The following is a 25,975-nucleotide window of genomic DNA, read 5'->3' on the forward strand; positions in this document are numbered from 1 at the left end:
CTCTTCACCTCTTCCTGATTAATCCCACAGTTCAAGCTAGTGAAAATATGATCAGGAGGGGCGCCTGGGTGGCTTAGTCGGTTAAGCGTCCGACTTTCGCTTAGGTCATGATCTCGCGGTTCGTGGGTTCGAGCCCCGCGTTGGGCTCTGTGCTGACTGCCAGCTCAGAGTCTGGAGCCTGTTTCAGTCTGTGACTCCCTCTCTCTCTGACCCTCCCCTGCTCACGCTGTCTCTCTCTCTCTGAAGGGAAAAAAAAAAAAAGAAAATATGATCAGGAGTCGTAAAGAGTGTTGACCAAGGGTCTTAGTTTCAATGACTATTCCATTTCTGTCTTTACATGATTTAAATAAGTGTTTGAATGGGAAGGTAGGGTCGGGAGAATTAGCCACCCCCAGGTCATTGTTCTCTTTACTTCACATCCCCCCCAGATCATGCTTTGTCCTGTCCTTCAATGTATCACAGTGTTCTTTATGTTCCTCGTGCCGCTGAAGCTCTCTGTCTCCTAGCACCCTGGGCGTGCTGTCTCTTCATGGCAGCCATATCCTTTCCATGGCTTAGCGATGGGAAACTTTGTGTCTGCCCTGCCTCTTGCTTGCAGTGCCACCTGGAAACAGATATTCTATTGTGTAGACATGTGCAGAATCTGTTTCCTGTTCAGCTCCCTGAACTTATCCTACCTAGTAGGAATCACCCCCTTTTTAATCACTTAATGCCAATATCGAGCACATTAGGTGAATAAATGTACTTCTAGCCTGTAAGGAGTTATATGAATATAAGCTTTGCTGATGTTTTCTACTGCTATTGTCAAAACATTTCATGAATAACAATCACTTCTGCTTCATCTCTGCTCCAGACTCACCTTGACATCCTGGAAAAAAGCGTGAACCCCAACCAGGTCTACTTCCGCCAGGACATTCTCTGCCAGACGCTGGGAGGGAATTCATGTCCGCTGGTGACCATCACGGCCATGCCTGAATCCAATAGCGCTGACCATCTAGAGCAGTTCCGTGAGTCAAAAACAACAACCTTCTTTGAGGATTTGGTGGTTATGGGGTGTTCTCGCAGCCTTGGAAGCTTCCTGTCACTTTGAGATCAGAAGCTCCATAAGGGTTGAGGGCCAGTTTATCTTTATGATTTTTTATAGTTTTTATTTATTTTTGAGACAGAGAGAGACAGAGCATGAGTGGGGGAGGGGTAGAGAGAGAGGGAGACACAGAATCTGAAGCAGGCTTCAGGCTCTGAGCTGTCAGCACAGAACCCAATTCGGGGCTTGAACCCACAAACCATGAGATCAAGACCTGAGCCAAAGTTAGACGCTTAACCAACTGAGCCACCCAGGCACCCCCAGTTTATCTTTATAGAAATGCATTTCTAAGTCTCGGTACAGCACAAAGAGTAAATATTAATGTTGCTCTGTTGTTAAAGGGAGAAAAAAATAAATTGCAAATTGTCAGGGAGATGAAGACTTGTTGAATTGAGAACAGTTTACTGGTGACAGTCACTTCCTCTCCTAAAACAGAGCCAGGCCTGGAGTCACATTTTCCCACCTCAAATCTAGGGCCCCTCCTCCCCACACTCACTACCTTTATACCCTTCCCAAGGCCAGACAAGGGCTGGAAAGGAAGGAAGTGGAGTTTTGGAGCACTGGCTGAAGAATCCCCTCAATGACTGGAATATCCTTTGGATCTGAAGGGCTGACAATGTGGAGGAGGCTCTAGCCAAGAAGTGTCAGACCAAACCAACACACATGCATATGCACACATAGGTGCCCCTGTAACATCAGAGCCCTGAGCACAAATCTGACTTACCTGTAATCAATTAGCTTTGAAAGTTGACTTCTGACATATTTTAGTCCTTAGAAAGGCAAGATAAACCACCAAACAGAATGAGGAGGGCTTTGCAATATAGAAGAGTTTGCGAAATGAAAGAAAAGACTGGGGAGTAAAGATCTGGCTAATTTACCCCCAGAAGATGCAGCCTTACCTGATGAAGTGCTAACTGCATTCAGGTGACTCTGGTGGATGCGAAATGTAATTTCTCACATCCCATCAGCATCTGACAATGGATGCTTAACAACCTGGCTAATCAACAACTGATTATCCCATCTGAATTAATGAAGCCCTAAAAGGCTTTAATGAATAAAAAGGGATTTTTCCAAAAACTTCTTTCACGTGTTTTATGAATTTAAGAGCAATTTCTGCAACAGTCATGGAGTCCTCTGCTTGCACGTGAGCCATTTTTGGAAGTTAGAGACGGCAGTTATTTTCTAGCGCGACCTTGACTGAACAATTATTTACGTAAGTGGATTTGTGTGAGCCTGTGTTCTGACCTGTCACAGTTTCTAAATAGGAACCGGGCAGGACCCAATGTACATTATGGGAGGGATTCCCTCTGCTCTCACGGCGTTTCCTATGCTGACCCAGGTGATTTAGCTGGTGTCATAACTAGAAAGATCATTCCTGCTTTGAGGACTGGAGACATGGCAAAGGCCCCTAAATAATTTGCCACTCTGAAATAGCTCAGTTAAAAAAAAAAAGAAATCTTAGAGGACCTTTGTATGAATCAAAGGAGGCTGGCTTCTGACTGCTGCGTAGGATCTGTGATCCGAAGTGCATCCTCTCGTGTGTTATGGTAGTTTTCCCTCCTCCACACGTGTTGGTACGTCAGCTGTTGTTCATCTAAAGAGCTGTTGTTCAGCTGCCAGCCGGGCAGGCGTGGGGAGGGCCCGGATGATGGTGCGACGCCTGCAGTTCACGTTCCTTTTGACACAATAGACTTGCAAGTGACAGTCCTCGAGCTGGACCCTGAGTAAGCCAGGGCTGTGCCCCACGAGAAAAGACTAGTGAGAGTGACTTTTCATAGGTGTGCCGGATGCACAGGGGCACAGATCCCGTGCTTGGAAGGGCCACGTGCTTTGTTTATCGGCTCAAAAATGGTTTTGAGGGGCGCCTGGGTGGCTTAGTCGGTTAAGCGTCAGACTTTCGCTTAGGTCATGATCTCGAGGTTCGTGGGTTCGAGCCCCGCGTCAGGCTCTGTGCTGACTGCCGGCTCGGAGCCTGGAGCCTGTTTCAGTCTGTGACTCCCTCTCTCTCTGACCCTCCCCTGCTCACGCTGTCTCTCTCTCTCTCCTAGAAATAAATGAAACATTAAAAAAAAAGAAAAAATGGTTTTGAGCACGGGGCCCTGCATTTTCATTTTGCAGTGCGCCCTGCAAATTCTGGAGCCGGGCCTGGGACTAATCTGAGGTCATCAGCTACAATGTGACAAAGGCTAGTGACCTGATCATGCTAGCGTCTCTACTGCCAAGTCGTGCAAGATGAGTTGTAACCTGCTTTGGTAGTACAGTCTGTATTTTTAAATTGTTATTAAAATTTTTTTTCGAAGTTTATTTTTGAGAGAGACAGAGACAGTTTGAGCAAGGGAGGGGCAGAGAGAGAGGGAGACACAATCTGAAGCAGACTCCAGGCTCTGAGCCGTCAGCACAGAGCCCAGTGTGGGGCTCAAACTCATGAACCTCGAGATCATGACCTGATCCAAAGTCAAATGCTTAGCCCTACATGGACTTATTTGTATGGACTATGCAGCTGGTTGGTATCTTTTGTTATGGTGGTTGAAGTCGTCCATTTTACAGATGAGGTAAGCAGGGCTCAGGGGGGTTAACTAACCTGGTCAGTGGTGGTACCTTGTTTCCTATTTTGTTACTCTGATTGCAGTACTCGCAAAAGATGTCTTCGCTCAGTCATTCCAACAGGTGTTCAACATTACCATTCAGGTTCCACTCAGAACCAGAACTTTCCGTCCTCTCTGTTTGGTGTCCTCTCATTATTAGGAACCGGCCTAGTTGTTAAAGCAAGTTACACTGAGTTGACCCACAACCAGACAGACGTCTTACCCTCTTCCTGCTCAGGGTGAATTTTATTTTCCCTTCCCAACTCCGTGCAAGCCTTTCCATGGTGGATGCTTCAGCTGCTATGGCAGGAAGGAGGGCGAGGAAAAGATTCCGACTCCTCCCCGGATCCCAGTAGGCAGCTGAGATTGTGCAGCTGGGCTGCAGCGCTGGGAACGTGGTCTCAGACCCTGAGCTACAGATTCTGGGCTTGAAGAAGAAGCAATTTTCTCCGCAGATTGTGATACACGTATATGGACATGTGCCACAGTTGTGTTTCAGAGAGAAGAAATATCCCGCACAGCATAACCACTGCCTACCCTCCAAATTGCAATTAACCATGCCTGTAAATCAGTAACAAACCCACTTAATTTCCTTCGAACCGCAAAGTGTGATGCATTGTTTTAGGAGGAGAAAACATCAAGGGAGCCAGCAGCTCAAGTCTTGCTTGCCTGCCGGCCCCCTCCAGGTGAGCCTCAGTGATCTCACCGCTTGCCTCCCTCCCAGGGGCGGGGCCAGGTCCAGCGTATTTAGCTGGGATTTTGCGAGTTTCTGGTGCAGCAGCTGACCCTCTCTCCTAATAAGGCAATGTTTTGTGTGAAGGAAGACATTCTTTCCATTGCATAGGATTATCACTGCAGTCATCAAGTGTCAGACATAACAGCGTGGCTCTGGGGCCCAGGCATAAGGTAGGTCCCTTGCTGGAGACTGGTCCCCTGGTGGTCTGGCCCAAAGTCCTGGACTGGAGATTATCAAGGACAATGTATTGGTTACTTTTACTCCTTCTGGGGGTCCGGGCTCTAGACAGTCTCCTAGAAGGATAATGTGATTTGATGTATTTTTATTTAAAAAAATTTCTTTTAACCTTCATTTATTTTTGAGAGACAGAGACAGAACCTGAGCAGGGGAGGGGCAGAGAAAGAGGGAGACACAGAATCCGGAGCAGGCCCCAGGCACTCAGCTGTTAGCACAGAGCTTGATGTGGGGCTTGAACTCACAAACCACAAGATTATGACCTCAGCTGAAGTCGGCCACTTAACCGACCGAGCCACCCAGGTGCCCCTTGGTGTGTTTTTCAAAAGTATTTTTTTTAGAAAGATATTTTCCAGGGCGCCTGGGTGGCTCGGTCGGTTAAGCGTCTGACTTCAGCTCAGGTGATGAGCTCACAGTTTATGGCTTTGAGCCCCATATCGTGCTCTGTGCTGACAGCTCAGAGCCTGAAGCCTGCTTCAGATTCTGTGTCTCCCTCTCTTCCTGCCCCTCCCCTGTTTGTGCTTTCTCTCTGTCTCTCAAAAATAAAAAAACATTACAAATTTTTTTTAAAAAAATGTATTTTCCTGGAAATATTTAGCCTTATTTTCTCGGTAACTATATTTTCAGCTCACCGGTAGCTCAATTTCCCTGGTGCATCTTTCATGGGTGTCTGGAGAATTGAGGATGGGTGCTCACAGTGCTCCCCAGAGAGGCTCACTTTACACTTTGAGATCTGAGCCCCCCGAGCCAGGATGCTGGCAGAGCTCCAAGAGCAAAGTCACTGTCTGCCCTTTTCAGTGGGACGGTGAGCAGGAAGATTTTCTGAGAGATTGTCCCTGAAATCATTACAGAGGAGACAGGCTTGACGAGAAATTGATGATAAAAGGAGCCATTACAAAGGACATACAGCTCATTCTAGCTTTAGGCTCCTGGTGGGTGAGGATTCGGGGAATTAGCAGGTCCAGGCCCTTCCTGACTGGAAGGATTCCAGATGTCAAAGGAGCCCTGGACCTTTGGAATGTGGAGAGCAGAGTGTGAGTGAGGCGTGAACAGCATCCAAGAGAATGGAGTGGGTGCTCCACCAGGTTGGAGTGGAAAAGGCATCATGTGAGCAGGTCTGGGGACAGGTTTGGAAGGCAAGGTCGATCCAGGAGGTCGTTTCTAGTGCTTTCTGAGACTAGGCTCCATTGGCTAATGGTGTTCCAGCATGATTACACTTTGCATGTTTAAATCCTTAGTATCTTAAGTGTTAATGGGCTTTGAGTTAATAGTACTTTGAGTATCAGATGCTCGGAATATGCAACTTCCAAGTAGAGTGGAGAAGCCTTATTTTAAGTTTATGTGCTTTTCAGGGATGGGGTGTGTGTGTTGTTGACTTTTTGGATTTGAACTGAAGGTCATTGTTTTTCTTTAATGTTTGTTTATTTTGAGAGAGAGTGAATGTGCACATGAGTGGGGGAGGGGCAGAGAGAGAGGCACAGAGCCCAATGTGGGGCTTGAACTCACAAACTGTGAGATCATGACCAAGAGTCAGACGCGTAACCGACTGAGCCACACGGGCGCCCCATGAACCGAAGGTCATTGTTTACTCAAATCCTAGCGGACGAGGGTGAGAAGCCTGGAGAGGATGGTCCTGTGTCTCTGGGGCTCAGCCATTCCCTAAACCAGGCCTGCTTTCTGGTTCTTACGGAAGGGGTGAGTCTGCTATCCTGGGCCTTCCTACACTTGTAATTCTCGCCATTTTTCAGATGGCAAAGTTAAGGCTTACTAAAGGTAAATAACCAACCTGCGCCCACCAGGGTGGCCGGGGGTGGCCAAGGAGGAGACCCCAGGCCTCTAACCGAGAGATCTAGGGTGGCTTTCTCCTTAGGTATCTGCCCTTCACTGGGAGATTCCCCAGAAAAGTACACCAACAGAACATGCTGCTTGTTTATTAAAGCCCACCGCCATTTTGTTGACTTTTCCATTTTCTCCACCTGTCCCTCGTGACCTCATTCTAAATCCCCATTTCAGCCCTGAGGAAGTTGGGTCCCTTTTTAGTCTAGGGAGCTACACCTCTGTGGTGGATGGTTCATTTTTTTGTTTTGTTTTTCAGGAGCTTTATTGCCGATCCCACCCCCCACCCCCTTTGGTCATGGGTGCATGCAAACCCTGTAACAGTATTGTCTTGTCTGTTCTCAAGAGGAGGAATTAATTTGTGGGAATCTTCTGAGGGGAAGATGCAGTTCTCTTATTAGAAACTCTCATTCTTGAAGTGACTCGTCACCGCCTGACTCACTGACTTGTGAGAAGTCAGGAGGCAACAAAGGTGGAGGGGAGGGGGAGGACATTTTTTTTTTTTTTTTGCAGTTGGAGACACCTCCACCCTGCATTTATCCTACCCTAGGAGAGCAGAGCATAACCTTTGTACGTCTCCAGAGGTGAGGTAATCTCGCTCCACCAGCACAGCCTCCCATGGCTCACACACAGCTCTTTCCAGGAGGGCCTGAGGTGGGGGAGGCAAGAAGCTGCATTTGTAGTTGCTAAAGAATACCTTTCTCTTTCTTTTTCTTAAAATTATTCTCACAAAAGCAATGTTCTATTCAGCCTGCCATTATGCTAAAAGCGTTTCCTTGGAAGACAATAGCTGTTCTCAGAAAAAAAGATTTACACGGGGTCCCCAGGGTATAATGAGCTACCACGAGGCACCTGCCTCAGGTTGGGAATTGTCACTTGTAAGTGGTTTTAAATTAGAACGGAGTGGAAAAATACACAGTTACAGAATTCCCCTTTTGGCTTCTTTGCAAATCATTTTGCATTCTCTCTGGCCTTTGTGTCTCTTGGAGACACCTGATCAGGTATGAAGAGCAGAGCTTTCCGCTGAGGAGAGCAAGAGGCAACAGCAGTGGTCCAAGGAAAACAAACTCGAGTGAAGTGAAAACGTCTCCCTTCTAGAAACTTTTTTTGTTTTGTTTTGCCCCCACGCCCTTTGTGGCCCCTGCCAGAGGCATGAAGGGCCAAGTATTGCTAAGGGACACTGAATTTTAGAGCTTAAAAATCCATAAAGATCATTGAGTCCTAATTTCTCCGTTGCTAGTGAGGAACTGACGGAAGCTCAGGGCATGGGTGGACCCGTCTAGAGATCCTCGCTGGCTTGAGGTGGTTCTAGACCTCAGAACTCTTGTTTCCTGGTGAAGTCCTCACTTCCTTTTCTGTAAAAGCATGACTTCTGATGAATATTAGAACTAACAAATGAGCTACAGGAACATAAAGACCTCTCTGTGGACACTTGTAATAAAAGGAATTAGAGATGGAGAAAGTGAACTATGTGTTGTCCTGGGATTTGCATCTTTCAGGCAACGAGGGCTGGAAACCGTGGAAGATACCAGGAATATGAAGGTAAATATTAGTTAATCTTTGTCATTGAGGCACTTGCCGTCTACAGGGAAAGCATGTGTGTGAGTCATGTTAACATGACGACGCTGTGTTTTAGCAAGTTACACCGGAACCAGGGAATAAAGTCCATTGCAAGCAGAGATAAGAGAGCATTTACCTGCAAGGTAGGAATAAAGGGGGACTTAACCCCATAAGCGGTGAGCTGTTTAAATCCCATCTGCTTGGTGGTCTTATATTGACATGTCTTTCACAGAAGCCTCAGCCAGAAACCCAAATGGGCACCTGGGTGACTCAGCTGGTTAAGCATCTCTCTCTCTCTCTTTTTTTTTTTTTTTTTAATGTTTAACGTTTTATTTCTGAGAGAGAGAGGCAGCGTGAATAGGGGAGGGTCACAGAGAGAGGGAGACACAGAATCTGAAACAGGCTCCAGGCTCTGAGCTAGCTGTCAGCACAGAGCCCGACGTGGGGCTTGGACCCATGAATCGTGAGATCATGACCTGAGCCGAAGTCAGACTCCTTTTTTTTTTTTTTTTTTTAATAAATTATTTCTAGGGGAGAGAGAGAGAGAGAGAGATACAGCGTGAGCAGGGGAGGGTCAGAGAGGGAGGGAGTCACAGACCGAAACAGGCTCCAGGCTCTGAGCTGGCAGTCAGCACAGAGCCCGACGCGGGGCTCGAACCCACGAACCGCAAGAGCATGACCTAAGCAAAAGTCGTACGCTCAACCGACTAAGCCACCCAGGCGTCCCATCTGACTCTTGATATCAGCTCAGGTCATGATCCCAACGGTTCCTGGGATTGAGCCCTGCCTTAGGCTCTGTGCTGACTGCACCGAGCACTCCCTCCAAGCCCTTCTCTCTCTCTGCCCCTCCCCTGCTCGAGTGCCTCTGCTCTCTTTCTCAAAAACAAATAATTGGAATTGCGAAATAAATCACAATTGGAGACGCCTCCACCCTGTGTTTATCATACCTCAAAGCAGAACGTAGCAGGACATGAGGTAATCTCCCTTCAGCGCCACAATCTCCCATGGCTCACCCACAGTGCTTTTCTTGGGGAGGGGGGAAGGGAAAAGGAAAAGAAAACCCCCCAAACCATTTAAAGAACTAGTTTTATCTCGAGAAGGCATGACTGAGAATATATAAAACACGTCCAAACAATCCGCAGTTTGTCCTCTGCTTTCTGACTGTTATCGGTCAGCACATACATAAATAGGTTACAGTAACCCCTCCTTTTTTGATACAAACCCTCAAAAACTCTGACATCTTGACTGGTTCAGTGTCTCCCTTAGCCTTCCCATGTTTGCCCTCCTCAGTCCAAGAAAAGGAAGGCTGTGAATCCTCCTCCTTCCAAGGCTGATTGGAGGGAGTGGGGAAGACCGTCAAACCTTCTAGTTGAATAGCTTTGCTTCTCCCCTACCACATGAGGAGTTTGGTCTTAGAGTAATTTTAAATAATAGCACTTGGTCCTTGTAGTTCCCTTGGGAGTTGAAGAGACTAATTATGCCCAGTGAATAATGATAAAACTGAGGTTGAGTGCTATTTGATCTGTATCTTAAAGTCAGACGGGCAGGCGCAGAGAAATAGGGGAGTGTCTTTTCCAGTAGGAAAACAACATTTGCAGAGGCTGGGAGGCCTGGAATTGACACTTTTTGGAAATCTCCGGGACCAGGACTACAGGGCAGTGGGTGCATGATGGGCTCTGACGATAGGTGAGAAAGGGGATTTGGGCTAAGTGGTGAAGGCCCTGAGTTTTCATGTTAGGAAGTGTCTCCTGAAGGCCATGATGGGCTCCTAGGATGTTATTAAAAGCAGAGAAATCACAAGATCAGATTTGTTTTTGGAAGAAAGTTTTGTGGCGGTCATGTGGAGGGAAGTCCGGGGTGTGGGGGAAGTTAAGTGATCTAGAACTTGGCACAGAGGAGGCTTTATGTATTTAGTCTCTAGACTCAGACTCACTGTGTGTGTGTGTGTGTGTGTGTGTGTGTGTGTAGGGGGGGTTGTCATCTTTGCCCTGCCATTGATCAGCTTTATGACATTGGGAAGGGTGCTTAAACATTCTGTGCCTTGGTTTCCCCATTTATAAACTGAGTCATAAACAGTACCTTCTTCATGGGCAGTCTGAAGATTGTAAATATAGTGCCTGGCACATAATGAATACTCCAGAAATAATAGCAATTCTTGGTCTTCCAGACAGGTGATGAGGTTTCCAAGGAAGATCAGTCTATGGAAATGAGGGAAGGGTCTAAATTTACAAGAGGTGTCTAAGTGAGAAGCTTTGGTTGGCTTATGTAGGGATAATGGGCACAGAGTTTAAGTATTTCTTTTTTTTTTTTTTATAATGTTTTATTTCTAGGAGAGAGAGAGCGAGACAGCGTGAGCAGGGGAGGGTCAGAGAGAGAGGGAGTCACAGACTGAAACAGGCTCCAGGCTCCGAGCCGGCAGTCAGCACAGAGCCCGACGCGGGACTCGAACCCACGAACCGCGAGATCATGACCTAAGCGAAAGTCGGACGCTTAACCGACTAAGCCACCCAGGCGCCCCGAGTTTAAGTATTTCTACTTTGGGTGATAGGTACACAGCGTAATGCCGACCAAGGCATTTATGAAATAACAAGACTCGTATCATGGAAGGATAATGAGTTCAGTTTTGGAAATGTTCATTTTCAGAAGCCTGCAAATTATGTAAGAACTCTGGCTAAACATAATTATAAAGCCAATATGCTATAAAATATAATCTATTTCAGAGGGAAATAAAACAAATTTTGTATTACCTGAATAATTTTCTCAATTAGCAAGGATACTAAAAGTTGGCTATCTGTGGTTACTGTAGCAGAAACATGTACTATATTGTATCAGAATCAACCACACAATATTCTATAAGAATGCTCATGAGATATAATAATTTATATCTTTTAAGGGAATTAATTCTTTACATAGTATTTCCATATGATTAATTATTCCATATAAGAGCTCTGCAAGGTAAAAAAACAGAATTGTATTTACTATCTCCACTATTAGATGATAAAATTAAGGTCCTAGAAAGTCATATGACTAGTAAGAGCTAGAGTTCTAATTTATCCCCAAACTGTCTGAATCTTTTTTTAATGTTTATTTACTTAGTGAGTGAGAGAGAGAGAGAGAGAGAGAGAGAGAGACTGAATCTGAAGCAGGCTCCAGGCTCTGAACTGTCAGCACAGAGCCCAACGCGGGGCTCAAACTCACAAACTGTGAGATCATGACGTGAGCCAAGGTCCGATGCTCAACTGACTGAGCCACCCTCTTTCGGCTGTGCAATGAGAGAAGAACCTTTACTTTCAAGATGCACTTCCCTATATGTAGAAGTAATTGTTTATGCTACAATTCATGTGTTTTAGGTTTCTCCAAATGTGTGAGTCTGTATGTGGCCATATGAACATGAATAGCCCTTGTAATTTTAGTAAAATTGAAATTTTTCTTGCCTCTGCAAGACTCTGTATACCTTTCTCACCTAGTATCTTACCCTTTTGTCCCTCAATATCCTTCAACCAGACTAATCTTTCTATTTCTTGAAAACAGCGAGCTAACTAACCTCCCCTGGTCCCCTGCATTTTCTGCTCCCTCCAAATGGAACACCTTTTCTCCGTAGCTTGGTGTGGTTGATTTCTTGTTCTATAACCTCTGCCTTCCTGGATCACCATATTGAAAGGTATTTCTCCATCTAGAGCCTCTTTATCATGTGACCCTCTTCTGCTTTCTTACTGGCCTTCTCTGTTGGCTCCATGAGAACACAGACTGTACACTGTATTTTGACTCTCTACAAACTGAGTCCTTGCACAAAACAGGCGCACACAAAATATTTATTGAATAAATGGAATCCCTGCATCTGTTCTTGTTAGAACCCACAATGTAGGGCCTTTAACCTCTCTTGAGAAGTTACTTTTTTCTTGTTTCTTGGGGTACCCAAGGGTAGCCTTAACTACCGATATGATTTCTGTTTCTATGACTTTGCCTTTTTTCATAATGCCATCTAGGTGGAATATGGTCTTTGGTCCTGTCTTTTCTCATGTAGCATAATGCTCCTGAGATTCATTCATATTGTTTCCATATATCAGTAGCTTATTCCTTTTTTTTTTTTTTTTTTCTGACTCTTATCTTGAGTGGATGGGCCATGGTTCATTTTGCTATTCTCCAGTTGGTAGACACGTAGACTTTTTTTCTCAGACTGGTTATTATGAATAAAGTTACTATTCACACATACAGCTCTTTCTGTGGATACATATTTTCATTTAGATGGGGTAAGGAAATTAAGTGTGTGTTTAAATTTCTAACAAACTGCCCAATTATTGTACAAAGTGGTGATTCTTCCAGAGTGTTACATTCCTACCAGCGTTGTATGAGAATTTCAGTTGCCTAGTATCCTAGCTAGCACTTTGTATTTTTATTTTTAATTCTGCCAGTCTAATAGGTATGAAGTTATAGTTGTAGTTATTGTAGTTGACTTTGTGTTTCCTTGGTGATTAATGATATTGCAATATCTCTTCAAATATGTTATCTTCCTCTTGAGTTGAATTATTTATTTTAGATACAAACTCTTCATCAGATATGTTTTGCAAATATTTTTCTCCAATCTGTGACTTGATTTTCATTTTCTTAAAAGTGTCTCCTAAAGAGTGAAGATATTAAAATACCGGGGTTTGTTTTGTTTTTGTTTTGCTTAGGGTTAGTGATTTATGTATTCTATAAAAATATTTACTTAGTGGTTCTTGACTGGGGATATATTTTTGCTCAGGAAAAAAATGGTCTAGAGACACTTTCGATGGTCACAACTAGAGGTTATTTCTGCTGTCGTCTTGAGTGTAGAGGCCAGAGATGCTACTAAACTCCCTACAATGCACAGACAGCTCCCCCCCACAACCCACCCCAAGATGTTAATAGTGATGAGCTTAAAAAACCTTTGCCTGAAACAAGATCACAAAATTTTTATTCTAAGGTTTAAAATAGTTTTACATTTTACATTTAAGTATATATCACGTTGATTTTAGTCTGTATCATGAAGCATAGATTAAGAACTAAGATTCTCCTTTTCTTTCCCTTTTAAAGAAAGCCTACTGAGATTTTGAAGTTTGAGAAGAACTGAAATCTTAACAATATTTTCCTACACATGAACATGGTATACTTCCACTTTTATTTAGGACTTTAAGTTTTTTGAGTGTTATACAGTGTTTAGTATAAATTTCTTACGTATATTATTTATTTTTTATTTAAAAATAGTTTAATGATCAGAGAGAGAGAAAGAGAAAGTGGGAGAGGGGTAGAGAGAGAGGGAGACGCAGAATCCAAAACAGGCTTCAGGCTCTGAGCTGTCAGCACAGAGCCCGATGTGGGGCTCAAACTCACAAACTGCAAGATCATGACCTGAGCTGAAGTCGGACGCTTAACTGAGCCACTCCAGGTGCCCCTATATAATTATAGATGTACATCCCATTTCACCTTTGCTATGACAAAAAAAATCATTTTTATTGCTACTATATGAAAATACAATTGATTTTTATTTTATTCATGTGACTTTGCTATCATTTTAACTTCCAGTAGCTTTTTGGATAGTTTTTTTCTTTTTTAATTTTTAGCATACAACACAAGCATGTTGACTGTGAATAAAGAATTTTATTACTTTTCATTTTGAATTTTTAAATCTTTTCTTGCCTTATAATCTTGCCTAGGAACTCCAATATAATATTTAACAGAAGTGCTGAGAGGAGATAGAATAACTTGTGATTGTAGAGGGAAACTAGTCTTTTACCATTAAGTGTGGTATTTGTAGGTTTTTGATAGATATCCTTGAGAAAGTTGAATTGTAATTTTACTAAGCTGAGAATTGTGAAAAAATGGTCATATTTTTCCTTTTTAACCTGCTCACGTGGTGAACACATCATTTGGATTTTCAATTCTTGACCCAAGCTTACGTTTTTATTTTTTATTTATTCTAATTCCAGTATAGTTAACATAGTGTTCTACTAGTTTCAGGTGTACAACATAGTGATTCAACTGTTCCATATATTACTCAGTGCTCATCAAGATAAATGTACTTTTTTGATAAAAGCTCCACTTGGTTGGGATATAATTTGCCCTATGCTTACGAGGAATATTGATCTGTATAGTTTCCTTTTCTTTAAATAGCTTTGTTTGGATTTGGTATTGGGATAATGCTGGCTTCACAAAATGAGGTGGAGAGTGTTTTAGTACTCTGGTAGTCTGAATATGCACCCCCCTCCCCATATATTCATATCCTAATCCCAGCAGCCTATGAATGATACCTTATATGGCAAAGACTTTGTAGTTGTGATTAAACTCAGGGTCCTTAGATGAGGAAATAATATCAGATTATCTGGTTGGGGCCTCAGTGTCATCACAAGCACATTTGTAAGTGAGAGGCAGAAGGAGATTGCAAATAGAGAGGTCCCGGGGCAGAAGCAGAGGCACAAAAAGGAGATGCTGCATCTTTGAAGATTAAGGAAAGCCTCATGATCTCCAGTAGGCAAGGAATGAACCTCTAGACGCTAGAAAAGACCCGGAAATAGATTCTTTCCTAGAGCCTCCTATAGGAGCACTATCCTGGCCACATGTTGGCTTTGGCTCCCTGAAACAGATTTCATACCTCTGGACTCAGAACTACACAAGAGAAGTAATTTGTGGTGGTGTTCGAAGCTACCAAATTTGTGGCAATTTGGCATAGCAGTCATAAGAAACTAACAGGTATTATCTCTTTTATTTCTACCATTTTGGGTCTGTTTTATTTATCTTAGATCCAATTGTTCACCTACAATTTTTCTGTTCTGAAGAACTTTAATATTTCTTGTATTATTGGCATATCGGCAGGCAATAACTCCCTGAGCTTTTATTTTCATGAGAAAAGTCTTTATAGTTCCCTTCATTTTGAAAGTTTTTTTTTCCCTCAGTATGGAATTCTAGGTTGACAGGTTTTTTTTTTCTTTCAGTATATTAAAGATGTTGCTCTAATGTCTCTGGCTGTGTAGTGGGCTCGCAGGCACTGTGGTATAATTCTTATCTTTGCTTCTCCCTCTTCAATGTTTTACTTTTCTTCTGACTGCCCTCAAGATTTTATCCTTACTTTTGGTTTCCATTAGTTTGACTATGACCTCTGTAGGCGTGATGTATAGTATCTATCATTTACATATCATTTCAAACTTCTCTGAGCTACCTGTGTCTGTTATGTATTTTTTATTAATTTTTGAAAAAATTCAGTCTTTATCTCTTCAAATATGTACTCTGCCTCATTCTCTCCCCATGCTGGGGCCCTGATTGTGTGTGTGTGTGTATGTGTGTGTGTGTGTGTGTGTGTGTGTATATATTTGAGACCCTTTTGTACTGTCCCACAGCTCTTTATGATTTATTCTGGTTTTTTCTTTCATTCTTACCCCCTTGCTTGTTTAGATTTGTGTAATTTTATACATTGTTCTTTAAATTCCCTGATTATTTCATTATCTGTCTAGTCTTCCAATATGCCCACCAAGAGAATTCCTATCTGATATCATTTTTAAAAATTAATAGAATTTCCTCTCGACTCCTTTTTTAGTTTCCTTCTCCTGGCTAAAATTCCCTATCTGGTCATTCACATTTTCCTTCCTTTGCATGATATCCTTTAACATACTAGTCCTATTTCTTTGCAAGTCCCTCTTTAATACTCTTAGCATTTAGATCTCTGAGCCTGTTTCTGCTTATTTCCTGATAGTGGTTTTGTTTGTTCATTCCTTGGATGTCAGGCTTTCGATAAGTGTGGAAGAATAGTAGAGAGTGAAATCCATACTATTTACATTCAGTAATGGATCTGCCTCTTTCTGTCAATATGGAGAGCGGTAGATCCAATCAGGAGTGGGATTTGTTCTTATTACTCTTAGAGAGCTTCCATTTCTTCCAGTGGTGGTTCCTATCATCATGTAATTAGCTTAGAGCCTACAGGGCAGGGGCAATGCTCAGTGTTCCTGAGCCCTCACTGGAATATCTGCATTACAGACGACCTAGGCTCCACACTCTGTTTCTGCCCCCAGGGACAGACCACTTTTCCACCTGCTCCCATCACAGAAACACCAAGTTAGCCTGAGTCCTGAGGGTGAGCGGGTCTGTGGGCCCTCCCACAGCAATTTAAGGTTTTGCTTTGTATGAGAGGGTCCAAAGAAGCTGGTGGTATTTTTCCCTGTCCATCAGCAGTAACCGACCTTCACCTTGCCTGTTCCACTCACTGTGTGTGTGTGTGTGTGTGTGTGTGTGTGTGTGTACTTTTCTCATTCTCCTATTCTACAACTGATCCGAAGAGAAGAGTTTGCAAGTAAGTGTGAATTCCCCTTGTATACAACTGATGCTAGTCAATAAACTATCTCACACATGGCTTCCAGGAATTTCTTAACCTTTTACTTTGTAATCTAAGCAGCCCCTTTCTTCCTCTTGTGCGACAACAAAGGTGAAAACGTTGTGTGTCTATCCTTGTGGGGACATTACACTCTGGAATGCATTTCATTTGTCTGCTTTATGACCTTGACTTCTGAGAGACACAAGAAAAATTATAATAAATGGATTATTGAGTGCTTTTAAAACCTTTGTTTCTATGGATAGGGTGAGAGCAGCATTCTCCAGTGGCTTTCTACACGTTTCCTTGAGAAGGTTGCTTAAAATAGTCTATTATTTTTCTGTTAGTGGGTTTCCTCACCCTTGGGCTCTCCACTTAACATCCTCCTCTCTGACTTTTTGGTTTCAATGATGAGATTCTTCACTTTTAGAAATTTTATTTCCACATCAGTATGTCTGCTTCTATAGCCTTATTCCTTGCTCACATCTCAAATTTATTTCATTTCTTGAGATGTTCAGCTTCGTTATTTTATATGGTTTCTGTAAGTTCATCTCCAGCCTCCGCTCTTTTGCTTCTTCTTTCCATTGCTTCTCACTAACCAGGCTTTGTTTCTTGGTTTGTTCTGTGATTTTTGACAGTAAGTCATTCATTGTCCTTGGAATTTTATCTGTGGAAAATCTGCAAGGCTGGATCGAGGCCACTTAATTTAAGACAGCATTCATATTTGCTTCTGCTGGTCATCTGAGGATGCTGGCAAATTGAGAGAAGACTTGTCTCAAATTTGGGGAGCCACAAGTGGATAGGGATCATGCATTGAAATGGATGTGAAGATTTGCTTGTAGATGTATATTCATAAGGAGAACTTGAGATAAAATGTTGTGTTTGCTCTCCCTTTCTGTGAATTGAGAGTGAAGACCTTTGGGGTCTCGGCTTTATGCAAGAATCTCCTACTGGATGCCCCACCCTGAGTGAGCCCTGTGTTTCTCTTCCTCGGGTCTCCTGCAGCCTTCAAAGCAGAAGCTCAAGGTCTCCAAGGCAGGGTAGAAACCCACCAGGAGAAAGTATGCTTTGATGTTTGCTTACCTTACAAGTTTTTTTATTTTTTTATTCTTTGGTCTCACTTTGTTTTGGCACCCACAGACTTCTTTTCTGAGCGGCTCAGCAATGCATCCCAAATGATTTTTGAAACAAATATTTTATTTTAGCATTTTGGTGGTTTCATTCAGAGGATGGTTCAGAATATTTAGGCTATTATTCTGCTGGAAATGGAGGTTCTCACTCCTTGATCTTTCCACTTTACGTGCCACTTCTTTCTATTAGAAGGGAAAATGAAAGTCTCTTTTTTTGTTTACTATAACGGATAATATGAATTTGAAAGTCTGTTTGTGAATCTGAAACGGCGGATCTGCTATGCTATATTTAGCATTGACATTACTCCTGCCGAAAGAATATTCTTTCTTTTCTGACTCTTGGGATACTTTTTTTTTTTTTTTTTTCCTCCCAGCACAAAGTCAGAATTTCAGTGGAGCAGTGTTTTGAAATTTCTAAATTTACAATCCGACAAAGGGACCAGGTTTTTTCCAGTGCTTTCTGTTTTCTTTGACATCATGAATGTCATCTGAAGACTGTTGGGTTTTGTTGACTTTAAGGTGACTGATTTGCCTAGAGACACCTTCTTTATCTGGTTTCAGTCCCCTGCATCTGACATCAACACCGGAAACCTCAAAAGGACATTGTATTTAATTGCTCCCTGTAGTTCTGCCCTATGAGGCTGGGCTGAGGTAACTCCAGCTGTGGGATTTTTTTTGTCCCCTTGCAGCTGTTAGAGATTCTTCCGGTTCCCCGTGGTGGGCCGTGGGAAATAGCTACGTTGTAACTTGCAGGGCAAGGGTACTTCATGTAGTTGGGATAGTGAAGGATTCTCAGCATAGCTGGTCCCTGCTCACCGTGCTCTCAAAAAGCCAGAATAGAGAAGGGTGCCCGGGTCACTCAGTCAGTTGAGCGTCCAACTTCAGCTCAGGTTATGATCTTGCGGTTCGTGGGTTCGAGCTCCCTATTGGGGCACAAGCTGGCAGTGCAGAGCATGCTTCGGATTCTTTCTCTCCCCCCTCTCTCAAAAATAAATAGACTTAAAGCCAGGAGAGAGAGAGAGAGAGAGAGAGAGAGAGGGGCAGGCAGGAGAACCTGGAGATGGATCCTGGCTCTTCTTCCATAATTAATGTTCATGAGCCTCCTTGGATTCTTCATTCCACTCAGGTAGAGGTGAGCAATGAGTAAATATGATAGCAGGAAGTCCCTCTCCCCCCAAAACAAAACAATCACACCTCGCAAGCCTGACGTACAGACTCCTGAGAGTATTACAATACTCTTTTTCTCTTCTTCGTAGAAGCAGGGGCTGGATTTAGTGAAGGAAAACAGATGCCTTTGATTCACTTTCCAATTTGTTTGTGGTGGCTTTCCATATTCCCATTCTTCCAAACAAAGTTGTTTAAAAAAAAAAAAAAAAACAATCTGGCCAGACAGGCTTGTCGGAGCAAGAGCCTCTTGAGGCTATAGCTGGGAGATCACACCACCGTGCCTAGTCCCCAGAGACCTTCAGCAGCATGGCTGAGCCACTGGGGCATATTAATTGCCCAACATGTGATAATTAAACTGTATGCCCGTAGCCACCTTGGTAATGATCTTGTGATCGAGTTCTCCCTTCAAGCCGGTGTGTGCACTGTTGCCTTTCCCCAGCAACAGATGAGTGCATTGAGAGCTCGCACGCCACAACTCCGAGGGAATTGGCGGTGCCCTAGTGTTCTGTGTACCTTCCCTGCAGCTGGTTTTCTGTGGCTCACTGAACGTTGAGTCCAGGTGGCAGCTGTGGGTTTTGACATCCCAGATTTGTACAGGGCAAGGGCTTCCTCTCCACGTAGTGATGTGCATCTGGGTTGGAAGTGGCTATTCATGAAACTGACAGGGCAAAGCCCTAATTAGAAAGACCAGCAGGGCTCCCTGTACCCCAGGATGCTTCGACAGAGCCGTCACTGTCTCCCCTCAGGCAGGATCATCGTGCTGGAACACTGAGCAAAAAACATTTTGTTCAATGTTCAACATAAATAACTCTCCTCATTAGCGATGTGACAAGCAGAAAGGGGACCTGCATGTCAAAAGACAAGGATGTATGCATTGTGTTTGTGAGGAGTGATTCTGCACACTTTCAGCTGTGGGAAAAGCAGCTTTCAGCTTCTGGAAGATGCTACTGGAAACTTCTGGAAGATGCTACCATACAGTAGAATGGATAGTTCTCTATGGTTTTCAGTTGACTGAATCTTAATTTGAGGTGTTGGATACACTTTAGGCTAGGAAAAGGATTGGGGGGCATTGGAATGTAAATCACAATTTCAATATTTTACAGTTTTTCATTTTTGGGAAGTTCAGTGTTTTGATCCTTAAAATGGGGCATTGTAAACAACTATCTTTGTTTAGGAATCTAATGTGGCCCTGTTGATTAAGATTCTGAACTCTTTGGGGGAGGAAAAAAACAAAAAACAAAATTCGTACATACCAAATTGCACTTGGAATACACTTGTGCAAACAGGGTTCATTTTTATAATCAAAAACAAATATAGCCAGATCATGTGGCAGTTTAAGTTGTTATGAAAACCAAGAATCCCTATCCTAATTTCTTTTCAATCAATAAACCATTCCTAATTCACAAGAAAAGTGGAAGAGAAACTGTCTGCTTTTGAAGGCAGTCATGATGTAATGATTTGGTGGGCAACATACATAGTTTAATTAAGCACTCCGATTAAATCAATATGTATCCAAGAGTTCGCCTGGCAATCAGCTTAATCTCATTAAATGTTCAGACCCCAATAATTGATTAATAATACATTATCGTTCATGAATTATTGACTTCAAGTTATTATAATTGTGCCTGCTTTGTTCACAGCACCTGCTGCCGCGTGTTAATTATGAAATGCTCTAGTACTTTTCCTGGAATAACTTTAGAGATAAAGCTGATGGGGTTTCTAATGAAGTGAGATTATCTGTGGTTCAGAGCTGGTCGGAATGAGCTAGGCTTTCCCAACCCTGCATTGTTTAAGAAGAGGAAGCAGGTATTTGGCTTTTTAAGAGCCGAGGCTGTAAGAATTAAAAGGCAGAGCTGAAGGGCACCATGCCAGAGTTGGATGTTGAGGTAGGTGATGTCAGAGCCATAGGTCAGTGGATTCTGCCAATTCAGTAGGACAGTGCCAAGCTAGTAGGGAGCGAAGTGTCACCTGACAGAGATGACATTATCAGCTCCCATTATCAGCCATCTGGGGGAAGAGGTAGGTTCCCAGAGAGGGAAATAACATTGGCAGTGTACAAGATGACCCTTAATGCCTTATGAGAGGAATGACTCTTTGGAACTTCTAACATCAAGGAAATCTACTAGTCAGACACCTGTGGGGTTGACAACTGGGGACAGACTTCTCTTCTGAGATAATACCAAAAAGTTATTCTAAGAGAGGACAGCTATTTTGTACTACTAGCTGGATTAGACAGTGGATACATAGACCTCATTCCTGTCACTCTGGAGTTTGATGCATCTGTCTTTGAGGTTTGGATATGCCCTTGGGCATTCTGGTAGAAGGATTCGACCTCTCTTGGTTAAAGATGGGATGCAAAGGGGCAGTTTAGGGAAGTGACCCTAGAGGGGACCTGGTAGGAGGGGCAGAGGAGGGGAACAGAGAATCTGAAGCAGAGAGCCTGATGTCTGCTCAAACTCCTGAACTGTGAGATCATGACCTGAGTTGAAGGCAGACGGTTTAACATTGAGCCATACAGGTGCTCCAACCAGGTTAGTCTTTTGCATGTTATTTCCCATTCCAGCTCCATGTGGTTATTGTCACCAGTTAGTAAAATCTTGCTTGAGAGACCCTGTCCTGAGGTCAGCTGCACCAGAGAAGTCAGGACAGGAGTGGTTGGGAATGAGTCCATATTTGAGGTCAAACACAAAAGGAAGGCATAGTGATGTCAAGGCCAACATGGTTATGACAGCGCAATGGATTCATGTTTCATGCTGAATGAGAAGGTGACATTTGAGAGTCAAGAGCCAGTTTGGAGAAGTCCCATGGCCCTACATTGGGCTTCTACAATGTACAGTCTCTTTCCAAAGACTTCCTGGAAGAACTTGGTCTTGATTTTGTTGGAGACACTCCGGGAGGGATTGCCATCACCACCTCTGGTTCTTTGCACTGGAGGAGCTTTGCACCCCAGGATGAACAGGGGCTCCCACTAGAACAGAAGCTGGCTCTCTGAGAGATTGCTTCCCCAGTGGGATGCCCCCTTTGACTCTGCCCAGAAAACAGCAGAATAAGAAATAAGGTCTAATTTTCAGGCTCCATTTTTTTGGGAGGTGGGGGTGTGAATTGCATAAAAAAATGCATGCTTTCAAGTGCATATTTCCAGGAAAGACATTTTGACAGAGTTTGAGATAAAGCATCGGTTTACCGTCAGACTTCATTTGGAGTCTTGGAATCTATGTGTGGATTTTGGAAAGTGACTTACACTCTCTTTGAGCTTCAGCTTCCTCATCTGTAAAATTGGGTGTGTTATCACCTTCATAAGGTTGTGCTGAGGATTTAGCGAGGTCAGGTTTAGTTTCCTAACAGGGTGTCGAAGAGAGGGTGCTTGTTAAATGCTCACATACAGTCTCTCACTCCGTCTTCCCTATCTCTTGTAAACTGGTATAATCATCCATTTTATTTGGTGCCATTTTAACACCCCAGTTAATGCACAGCCTTCTGAATTGAAGGACACACTGTGAGATTCAAGTGGGGAGACCAGCTGCCCAAAGGCAAATGTCCAGAGCTGGAGCCCAAGCACAAGTGTTTGAGTCATTCTGATCTGCACTCAAACTTTGGGCTTGCTGTCACAGTAGCTGGGGTTAGCTGCTGTAAAAACATTGATTGCTGGGCAACCTCTGGACTGAACCAGCCTCAGTTTCTTCATCTGTGAAGTGACATCAGGATTTTTTTTTCCTATGACCGCAGTGAAGTTTAAAAAATTCGGGGCATACAAAGCACCATGCCAGGTATGTAGTAGGTGTTCCATACTCCTCTTACTCATTTTTTACGGGCATACTCCAGCTGGTATTTATCTCTGAAGTGGCGTTGGTCAAAGAGAATGTAACACTTCCTGTTTGTAAGCTCCTACAGTATCAATGGGTAGGAAGTAGCAGGATTACAGAGCATCCTGTCTCAAACAGACTAAAGCTCCCAAGGAAGAAAACAAAAAGTCTATTTTCAATACACTAAGTTAAGGACACCTTTTGGCAGAAACTGAAGCACTCTGTCTTACTTATTCATGTTGTCCGAATGAATCCAAGCGTATCTGATTATAGCGTAGACCACACATTTCCTCATATCCCTTACCCCTCTACCTATACCTAGTTTATCTACCATGGGTGGATCCATGGTGAGTGTCTGAAGGAGTCCCATTATATTAGCATAGAGTTTAGACAAAACTACAGGGAGACATGTCCTGACAATATGAAGATTCTGTGAAAGCAATCTCTCAATAGAATCAACTGTTGTGTCTGAACTGAAACAAATCTCAATTCGTCTTTGGAGTGAAGGGATCCTCCAGAGACTCCCCATAGTTCTCTAGAACCTTCATTTTCCAAGTTGTGCTTCATTCATTTTTGCTAGATACTGTCACAAAACTATGCTACATCAGCATACCTATCCATGTCACAGGTGCATAGGCACATGCATAAAGAGAGGGATGAAACAAGTGGGCTCTGAAGCTTGACTGCCCTGATTCTCAGGCCAGGTCTGCCATTTTGTGATTGGGGTGTCGGTCAGTGTCTGGTCTTAGAGGAGGTGATCTTGCTTTGGAGGATTTGGGGACTGATGGTGTCCCCTGACTTTCTGCAGGCTTATTTGCTCTTCCTTTCTGACCAGAATGTATCTGTAAGTTGAAAGTATCTTCTTGGAAATGGGTCAGAAGATGTAGAGATGACATCATCACATTTTCTATCTCCTCCTTTTTCTTAAAGTGTATTTTTGAGAGAGAGAGAGAGAGAGAGTGAGCATGTGCGGTGGGGGCGGGAGGGAGGAAGAAGAGGGAGAGAGAGAGGATCCCAAGCAGGCTCCATGCTGCCAGCACAGAACCTGACATGGGGCTAGATCTCAGGAACCATGAGATCATGACCTGAGCCAAAACCAAGAGTCAGACACTTAACCCAGTGAGCCACCTTTGTGTAGTAGTGCCAGTCCCAACTCTACTTAGTGGATCTGTTTGGTCAAGTGGCTGTGTGCCCTCCTCCCCAGTCTTAGTTGGGTATGAGGCCTGATCTCTGGCTTCCTATTGTCCCTTCTAAGGGATGGAGATCCTTGGCAGAACAATGCAGTCTTGAGAGAAGAAGGTCTCTCAGGTAGGATGATGGTAGAAACTTGCAGTGGGACTTTCAGGGCTGTGAGCTTCCCTGTGGACAAACAGAAGATGTCAGCCTCCCTAGACGCCAGTCTACATCCTTCCCTGTAGCCATATTCAGTCACAACACGTATAAACATGCAATTTGGTACCTCTTGGCATCTCAACTATGTCTTGCTTCCCCTTCCTCTCAGGTCTTTCTTTCCAAGGAGATGCACCGAATTCAGACTCTCAATAGTTGTCTTAAGGGAAGTTTCCACAAACACCTTAAAGCAACCTAGTCTCTTGCTCATGTGTTTCCATAGCAGCTGGTCATGATGTCACAAACAGAAGTGATGAACTGCAGTGGGAATTAGATAGCAAGAGAGCAGGGCTTTTGGAAAAAGAGAAAAGGAAAACCATCTCCTTTCCACACAGACTTGATTGGCAATAAAGAACAGGGAGGGATAAATAAGCAAAGAGGAAGAAGAATCATTTCCAAACAATGTCAGAGAAATTAGGAGTGGAAAGTAGAAATCCTTCTGAGCAGTGTTTGTTCCCTTCTAGGTATTATTAGTGATTAATCTGCTCAATTCTCTTGGGATGATGAACTATGAGCAACATGAGGAAATTAAAACTCCCAGTGGCTGAGGAATTTGCCAAGGCTATGGAGCACAGCAGAGGCTAGCTTTGAGAGAAAGCTAATAATTAATAATAGTAATAATAATAATAATAATCTCATTACTATTCATAATGTGGTAGGCCAGGGTTTTACATACTTTTTCTGGAAAGATATTGACTATTTCAGACAGTAAATATTTTACGGTTTGTGGGCCAGGTGGTCTCTGCCTACTACTGAACTTTGACTTTGTGAAGCAAAAGGAGCTATTGCCAATACTTACACAAATGTCCACAGTTGTGTTCCAATAAAACTTTATTTACAAAAATGTAAGGTGGGGTGGATTGTCTCCAAGAAATTCTTAAACTAGATCATAGAATATAAACACATTTAAATGGAAAGGTCCTTGATTATAGTATTGTCACCAGAATTCCTCCTGGCACTTAATGGTTTAGGCATCATGGTACCATAAGTACAAAGAATAGATGGATACTGAGTAGAAGGGCTCCAGCTTCTCCATTGAGTCAGCTAACATTTGCTATGGATCTGCTTCATGAAATTTTTCCATTCTGGGCATTGGGAATACAGCAGTGCACAAATCTCCGTCATCAAATGTTTGTGTTCTAATTGTGTTAGCTTGAGCAAACCATTTAACAACCATTACCCCAGTTTTCTCATTTGGAAATCTAATTTTTTGAAAATCATGAGCCACATTATAAATATAATGCAATCTATAATATGTATACATAGAGTATAAAAGAATAAAATACCCACCCATTTGCCTGTCACCCATGTTAAAAAAAATATAGTGTGTTAGGGTACCTGTGTGTCTTTCTCAAGTCTTCTCCTTTTTCCCTCAGAATCTTGTGTTAATTATTTCTTTGCTTTATTTGTAGTTTAACCACATACATTTCATTAAAAAATATTGTTTAATTTTGCCTCTTGATTTTTTAATTATTGAAACTATGCTATAGTGCTCACCTTTTTTGTTTTTTAATCATCACAATTATACATTTTATTAGATCAAACAATTTTCTATCTACCATTGACAATGAAGTTATAATTTTTTTATTTAGCACCTAATCTTTGAGAACTGTTTCTTCTCTATTTCTTCCCACCAGGCCAACCTTGACTATAGAAAAAGAATTGTAAAGTCAACTGTGTAGACTTCTATACCAGTCCTGACTGTAAACTACTTTTTTTTCTTAGTTTATTGTCAAGTTGGTTTCCATATAACACCCAGTGCTCATCCCAACAAATGCCCTCCTCTGTGCCCATCACTCCCTTCCCCTCTTCCCCACCCCCATCAGTCCTCAGTTTGTTCTCAGCATTCAAGAGTCTCTCATGGTTTGCCTCCCTCCCTCTCCCCCACTATTTTTCCCCTTCTCCCCCATGGTCATCCATTAAGTTCCTCCTAATCCTCCTCCTATATGTGCAAACATATGGTATCTGTCCTTTTCTGTCTGAGTTATTTTGTTCAGCATAACGCCCTCAAGTTCCATCCACATTGCTACGCATGGCCAGATTTCATTCTTTGTCATTGCCGTGTAGTATTCCATTGTATAGGTGAACCACATCTTCTTCTTATTTATTTATTTTATTTTAGTTTATTTTTTAC

General features: G+C 42.9%; 1 protein-coding gene across 1 annotated transcript in view; it reads left to right on the forward strand.

The window, feature by feature from the left end:
- The window catches only part of AGBL1 (ATP/GTP binding protein like 1), a 492,407-nt gene that overhangs the window by 149,087 nt on the left and 317,345 nt on the right, over nucleotides 1-25,975 (forward strand). The window contains exon 17 of the mRNA XM_039245764.1: nucleotides 854-1,007. Coding sequence (XP_039101695.1) covers nucleotides 854-1,007 — 154 coding nt within the window. The remainder of the gene's footprint in view (nucleotides 1-853; nucleotides 1,008-25,975) is intronic.

Source organism: Hyaena hyaena, unplaced genomic scaffold, assembly GCF_003009895.1.
Source record: "Hyaena hyaena isolate Hyena2069 unplaced genomic scaffold, ASM300989v1 scaffold_266, whole genome shotgun sequence".
In the NCBI taxonomy this organism is placed as follows: domain Eukaryota; kingdom Metazoa; phylum Chordata; class Mammalia; order Carnivora; family Hyaenidae; genus Hyaena; species Hyaena hyaena.